This window comes from Cucurbita pepo, chromosome LG10 (genome assembly GCF_002806865.2).
Source record: "Cucurbita pepo subsp. pepo cultivar mu-cu-16 chromosome LG10, ASM280686v2, whole genome shotgun sequence".
Classification (NCBI taxonomy): Eukaryota; Viridiplantae; Streptophyta; class Magnoliopsida; order Cucurbitales; family Cucurbitaceae; genus Cucurbita; species Cucurbita pepo.
The window spans coordinates 8,153,958-8,162,139 of NC_036647.1; the positions used below are offsets into that span (position 1 = coordinate 8,153,958).

At 34.4% G+C, this 8,182-nt stretch overlaps 1 protein-coding gene across 1 annotated transcript in view; it reads left to right on the top strand.

The window, feature by feature from the left end:
- The first annotated feature begins 2,380 nt into the window (after positions 1 to 2,380).
- LOC111803409 overlaps positions 2,381 to 8,182 on the top strand; it is a 13,126-nt gene continuing 7,324 nt past the window's right edge. Inside the window, exon 1 of the mRNA XM_023687791.1 lies at positions 2,381 to 3,425. Within this exon, the coding sequence (XP_023543559.1) occupies positions 2,426 to 3,425 (1,000 nt within the window). The 5' untranslated portion in view covers positions 2,381 to 2,425. The remainder of the gene's footprint in view (positions 3,426 to 8,182) is intronic.

Sequence of the window (8,182 nt, forward strand, 5' to 3'; positions counted from 1 at the left end):
GTCGGTAAGGTATGTTAGGATACTGCACTCTTTTCTGGTCATGTTCTTGTTCTTGACCTGAGAACTTAGGCTCTTAGGTTATGTTCTTGTGTTCTGAATTCATATCATAATCTGTGTTCTGGATTCCAAAATTCTTAACCTTGGTTCTATTCTAAGGACCTTTAGCTTATAAGATTCTTGGTTTTGAGTTGACTTTAGTTTTAAGATTGTGTTTCAAGGGAGGAGTAATGACCAATTTTAGACCTTTTCGTAGTTTGTAGCTCAAGAAATAAGTCTTGAAAATTGGTTGGAAAACATAACTCTCACTAGAAAAGAACCCAAATTTTTCTTATTGGTTCACGTGATCCAGACCTTATCTCACCTTAATTTCATTATGAAATCTCTTTATTTTATACCTCTCAAGCCAAAGAATCTTTTTTGAACCACAATTTTGTGTTTGAAGCTCTTGGTTCTTTACCCATTTTCGATCCGATTATAAAGTTTATAAGGCAGAACGATACATGCCTCTTTAGCTTCTAATTTCTTCACGAAAGCTTTTCTTCTTATTGCCACGAAACTGTTGGTATCTATAAATACGTGTTTAATGGACCGTGGGCGAAGAATTTGCAGTTTTTCCATAATTCATCCATTTTAAACTCATTTTTGATGTCTGGATCCCGACTTCTTTTGTCTTTGTGGTCATCATGAAATTCATTCTTGACTTCCTAGAAAGTGAATGAAACTTCTTTGGAGGGATGAACTTTCTTGTAGCTTCTAATTAGAATTTAAAAAATTTCTTCCTTCTTCAACCATGAAACTTAAATTGAGGAAACATGTTTATGCTACTTTCCGCTCTTGAATCGTGCATGAAACTTGTAAAGGAACTTATTTCGAAGTCGTAGGAGTTGATTTGAGGCTAATTGATGGAGACCCACTTCTTAATATAGAAGCTAGATTGGCTTGATTCAATCAATTCTTGTTCTAAATGATCCTCCACACTTCTTGGTTTATAGCTCAAGCATTGTTCGAATCAAAATATATAAAATTGAGCTAATTTGGAGTTTAAGTATTTAAACAATTCCATAAAAAATCCTCTCCATTAGCCATTTGCAGACTTTATCTTTGAATTCTTACTATTGAATTTATAGCCCATCGTATATAATGATTTTTGGTGACGTAGATAGTTAAATTTTCCTAAACTTTGAAGTTTATCTGATCGGTCCATTCTTGAAATTTTGATAATTTTCCACTTTTTCAATATTTTATTTCAAAAGATTGCAAAATTTTCTAAAAATTAGTTACTCCTTGTTCTTGAACATCTTTATATTCCTTTTCCATATTGAGTTAAAATTCCAAAAATGACTTTTTTCCTTCGATCACTCACCTAACTCGAGTTCGGAATTTTCCTAAAAGAAAATGACTCGACTAACTCGAGTTTGGATTTTTCTAAAAGAAAAAACATAAAATAACTCAAAAGTGTGAACCATGTCAATTTAGTTTGAATTTAAAAAGGAGACAATGATGAAGATGTGTTTAGTAGAAGTTTCAAATCTGAGAGGATAATCTAAATTTGATAATGTCTTATTTAGAAAGCTATATTTAATTATTAACGTAAACGTTAATAAATTCCGTACACATACCTGTCCCAATTTTTATTTTCGATAATAAATTCGTAAGGTAAAAGCTTGAAATATTAATAAATATTTTGGTGAAAGTAGTTATGCATCTAATGACATTAAACAGAGTGTACAAAGCCTTAATTAAGTGAGGGACGAATTAAAAGGAAAGATGAAATACACCAACTATACTTTTAATTGTACTTTTCTCGTAATATAGTTTTCTTTCCCCGGATTACAGATCTAATGGAGCGGAAAATGTGGGAGGGAGTAGAGAAAAAAATCCGTATGAACCTTTAAACTATATGTATCGACCATTTCAAGAACATTTTCTAACGGTTGGAATGATATCCACTAGACCATGCTTCGATTATCTTAGTTTGCCTCATTTTACTAAAATTAATCTCTCGATATGTATTAGTTACGTTTTATCTTCTTTTTTTCGTTTATGTATCCGTTCTTGTTAATTCTACACAATTACTTTTCCTCGTACCTTTTGAGACGAAAAGATAAAACATTATTCTATGTTTAAAAAACATAAAATGAGGTATTGGTTTGTTTAGTGTCTTCGGATGACATACTGAATACATTATTGATTTGATAGTTTTTATCTCCAAGTCTAATTCTAGCCGACAGGTCTAGGTATTAATTTTATCTTCCCAACTACCTCATTTAATGTCGGCTTTGAATCATATTACTATATAGTTCTCCGCTTTGATTTATTGGTCTAAGTTCTAAAATTTATCTATAAATAGCCATTCTCGTTTTAATTTTAAAGCACACCCACCGAGAGTGAAAACTTGCTAATAAAAATCAAGAAAAAGGAGAAAATGGTGCTCCCGAGGTACGTGGCTTTCAAATCCAAGGCAGATGACTTGTATTTGAAGTACGTAAAAGAAGATGTTCAAATTCATGGATACATCAAGTACGGTGCACATAATGTGGTGACCCCTCACACAAAGTATGAAGTGGAGCCTGCTAAAGTTGGCAAAGGCTACGTGAATATCAGGTGTTGTTACAACAACAAATATTGGGTTTGTCCTTCAATCAACACTCGATATGTGGTTGCAGTAGCTGATGAACCAAATGAAGATCAATCCAACTGGGCGTGTACGTTGTTTGAACCCATCTTTGATCCGGATCATCAAGCCTATCGAATTAAGCATGTCTACTTTGGATACAATACATGTAGTTGGAGGGATGGCCTAGCTCGGGACAGGTGCTTGTATATGGGGTATTCAACTCCAGACGCCAACCTCTGCGATCTTCATGTTGCTATTGATTGGGAATCATTCTATGTTTTACCCAAATATGTTGCATTTAAAGGTGACAATGGAAGTTACCTTCAGGCATGCTGGTTTCAAGGCCTTCCATATCTACAATTTTCTGCTGATGATATTGGAGATCCAAAAGTGGGAAACGAAGTTTCAACAACAAATGATGGAAATGTTCGCATTAAGTCAAACCACTTTGGAAAATTATGGAGACGGAGTCCAAATTGGATTTGGGCAGATTCAAATGACACCAGTGGAAATAACAAAGATACATTATTTTGGCCGGTAAAAGTTGATAACAAGTTTGTGGCGCTTCGTAATTTGGGTAACAATTATTTTTGTAAGAGGCTCACAACGGAGGGTAAGACAAATTGTCTTAATGCTGGTGTCCCCACCATCACTAAGGAAGCACGCTTGGAGATACAAGAGTTGGTTCTTTCGAGAAGCATCTATAATGTCATATTTCATCTTTTGGATGCACGAATTTATGGACAACATGTCATCACCATGGCCAACGGAGATGCTAGCAATAATTCCAGTAAAGAAAACACTATAGATATGAAGCTCCGTTACGAGATTTCTGAGAGTAATACATGGTCTTCCACTGTTTCTGCTAAACTCGGTGTACAGACAACAATTCAAACGGGTATTCCACTGATTGCAGAGGGAAAAATTGAAATGTCTGCGGAGTTTTCTGGTGAATATACATGGGGTAAAACGAAATCAAAATCATCTGAGATAGAGACCGTTTACACTGTAACCGTGCCACCCATGTCTAGGGTGAGAGTGAGTCTACTCGCAACAAAAGGTCAATGCGATGTCCCATATTCGTATACTCAACGTGACACTCTTATGAATGGGGACCAAGTGACTAATTATTACGATGATGGAATTTATACGGCCGTCAATTGCTACAACTTCAAATATGAGACTAAGCAAGAGCCGCTGTAAGGTGTTTGCTTTGCGCTGGTATAAGTATTTGGGTTGACACCAATCATTCTCTCTTAGTTATAATCTAGGAGGTTGGCTTTAAATAAGGTTAACAACCATCATAAATAAGATCGGTGGATCCCCAAATATGATCTTTTATCGTTTATATGTTCTCTATTGTCACAATAGTGACAAAAAATTACCGTCTTATTTTCATTGCAATATATGTATCGTGTAAGAAATTTCCTCTGAACCTTTCATCTTAAGGCTAAATACTTAAAATTTTAAATATTTCATAAATAATTTGTTCAAAATCAAACGTTTCAAATGCAATAAATTCGAACATATAAAAATAGTCCCATAAGAATTTTTATAAAATAAAATCAAATTTCAAACTTGAGATAGAACTACAAAAATAATAAAAAATTTCATAACATATGGGATCAAATTGGTTGACACCTAATTTTAAAAAGAGTGGTTATGCATTAATGAACTCTCCAAGTCTTTACTAGATTTACAATTTTCATCACATTTTTATTGGACTAATTTTAGAATTTTTTTTTCATATTTATTTATAATTTTTTAGCGTGCAAAGTAAAACGTGCCCAATTTTTATTTCTCACAATGAATTCATGGGTACAAGTTCGAAACAATAATAAATCTTTTGGTGAAAGTAGATATGCATTTATTGACGTTAAAACACCTTAGTGTAAAAATTCTTAATTACACGTAAATATGAGTTTACCACGTGCAAGGACCACTCACCTAAGGCAAGAGAGTCGCGCTAGCTGTGTGACACATGGCACACGCTAGTTGGATGGTTCAAATCCTATGACGTGCGTTTAATTCTCGGAAGCGTAAGAACTTTATGATTATTCTCATAACGACATGTAGCGCATTCTCATTGGCATGCTTGAGCAACATGCGTGTCGTCGTTAGTGCTGTTGGATCAACATGCGCGTTCTCAGACTAGTAGTGGGATGTATTCTAGCCGTTGATTCTGCAGGAGGTGGTGCAACTTGGAGCGGTCCAGCTTGAGGAGGTGCAGTTGTTTCTGTCCTAGTTACTGAACCTTCTTGAGGTGGGCTCTCTTTAGCCTCTCCTCTTCCCCTACCTCTAATAGGGTGTCGTCCCCTTTCTCGTCTTCCTCTTCCACGTCGTCTGGGTGAATGGTTCTAGAAACTAAGATAATTCTATTTAAGTCTATCGCTTACTAACATAACCATATCATATTACGCACTATCAAAATCATACAACATAGCAAACCTATAATAGCGAAACTAAATCATGATGCAATAAGTTATATAATTATCATGACATTAATACTTAAAAGTTGACCACAATAAATATCATTAAAATATTTCTCTTTTCTTATTTTAGGTATGACATATTTGACGTCGATGACGGGTATCGACGATTGGACCATGGAACATGTCAAGTGTCATGGTCATGCTTTTTCAAGATGTGTTGTCCATGGCCGCATGCCCGTTGCATGCTGAAACCCTTACCTCGTATCACCTTATATCTTTCCTTTACTGCTTTCATGTTGTATAATTTCCTTCTTGTTTCTTCTAAGAGTATGACATCTCGGCAAAATCATGTTTACACTTGTTTGACATGGAATGTCTTAGAATGTACTACAGGGAGATGTGACTAGTTGTCAAATTCTCCCTATCCGAAAAACTATATGTAAGTTGAGTCGTTGTTGTTGTCTTTTTCTTGTATGCCATATAACATCGTTTTAAATCTCTCTCAACGTTTCTTTCAAACTCTCTTTCAAATTCTCTTTGCCCCGCTTTTTAAAACTTTCTTCTCAAATTAGGGCTAGAGGTTTGAGCATAAGTTGTGGGGCGGACCACCTTAGCTTATAAATATTTTAAACTCGAGTATTTTGGTAATTCTCCATTTTTAGAATATTTTATTATTATTTTTTTGTGAAAAGATTCAAAAATTTTAAAATATCATTTAATTTTTTTTTTTAGGTCATTTTTTCCTTGTTTAAAAACCTAATTGTTTATAAATTTAGAAAAATTATCTTTTTGCCCTTTATGCATAGAAACTTTTTCAAAGGTCTTTTAACTCTTATAATTCGTGACGATAGCCCCTTGCCCTAGCTCGAGTCTTTTAATTCTTTTTCCTCTATAATTTAAACCTCTCATGGGCACCTTAAACGAATTTGAGTGGCCTAAATTTACTTGGGATCTTACATTATCTTTCATACAACTAAAAATAACTATAATCTTACATTATCTTACATTATCTTTTTAGTCTGGGCATGAGTTGGATGTGTAGTTCTTTCCCACACACGACCCATGCATGTGCATATGAACCCACCAGACGGGCTCGTATACGTACCTTTGATCCTGACTTGTTAGGTTAAAAGCGCTGACGCGTTGCTAGACACCACGAACGGAAAGACCCATATGATATCATGATGAACATAAATATCGAATGTATGTGTATTTACTAATATAGCATAACGAGAAAGTATCACGATGCAAGTGACATACATAAATGCATGAAGCTCTAGTGGCTTAAAATTATAGCCTACAATAAGAATCATTTCCTTCTTCCTTTCATTCATGTCATAGTACACATTTTAAAAATGACTTTTTTCCTTCTAACTTTAAAAATCTTGCTAAGAAATTAAAATTGCACACTTAACTCGGGTTTGGAATTTTCCTAAAAAAAATGATTCACCTAACTCGAGTTTGGATTTTTCTATAAAAAAAAAAAATAATAAATAAAAAACACTCAAAAGTGTGAACCCACGTCAATTTAGTTTGAATTTTAAAAAGAGATAAGGATGAATATGTATTTGGTTGAAGTTTTAAATGGGAAAGGAAAATCTAAATTTGAATTCATGGGAATGCATTACAACTCGTAAAATTAAAAATGTCTTATTTATTTCTATATTTATATATTTAATTATTAACGTAAAAGTTAATAAATTCTTAGTGTGAAAGGTATACGTATCTTAGTTTTCTTCCATAATAAATATTTTGGTGAAAGTAGTTATGCATTTAGTGACATTAAAACACCACAAGGACTATGATAGCATATAACATTGGTAGAAAGAATTGACAAGTCACATCCACCAATAGTACCTTTTGAAGAATTTTAGCCCTAGCGTGTGTAGACATGATTTTGGCGACTTGTCTTACACTCCCATAATGACACAAAAAGAATAGTAAAGGTCAATCGAACAAATAAGTAGAAGGGATTGGAACCAGCATGCGGTCATAGATAACACGTCTTGGATAAGCATAATTGGAACATTCGATATGCAGCCATAGGTAACTTGCCTTGGACAAGCATGACTCTGACACCCTACCCCATGTCTCATGAGTAAAATGCCATAATGGGCCTCATGTTTCCCAGTTCTAGATGAGATCCCTTGGTCATGTATTACTAGAAAGATGTCATGATCAAGTTTACACGAACAATGAGACCATGCGGTCTAACATGGGGAGTAATCTAAAAGCCACTTTCGGGAATGTTTTTAACAAATTGACCATGTGATGTGAGCTAAGTTAAGTTTGTGTACAACGTCCTTGGACACTCAAGAACTTATAGTACTCTAGCGTAAGGATACGATTAAGAGCCTAGAAGTAGGCTACTTACTAAGTCTTTGTACTCACTTTATGTTTTTCAGGAGTTGGTCGTGGCTGGGGGTGGACTTTGGAACGAGAGTCATAAATCAGCTACGCCTCCTCAAACTTTATTCTATTTTGAATATTCTTGAGCATGTTTCTTATTTTGTGATTAAAACTACGTATGAAATTATGTTTTAAATACCTTATTTTTGAATCGTGGTAAATTTTACGGTGTTTTCACATTGCAAGCTGCCAATTCAATGAGTTTTTACATATTATGACGGGAACAACAAGAATACGAGTTAGTCATAATAAGTTGTATTTTCTTAGAGAATCTTTGCTCTAATACAACCATGTCACGACCCAATTTTTTGACTCGAGCATAACTAAGTAAAACATACTAAAAAATATAAAAGACTAAATAAAAGGATGGAAAAAATTTTCGCGTTTGAAACGAACATAAATACAATTTATTTACAAATCAAAAATGAAAGTTTGAATACATTTGGCCTAGTAAATAATACAACTTAAAACATTCAACTAGCTAAAGCACGGAGTGGCACTATATGACACCGGCTCTAGATCTGGTTCCATCCTCGATCCGCTTCTTTTTGTCACTAGGAAACTTGAATGAGTACAAAGACTCAGTAAGTAGCCTATTTGTAGGCTTTTAATCGTGTCGGTAAGGTATGTTAGGATACCGCACTCTTTTCTGGTCATGTTCTTGTTCTTGACCTGAGAACTTAGGCTCTTAGGTTATGTTCTTGTGTTCTGAATTCATATCATA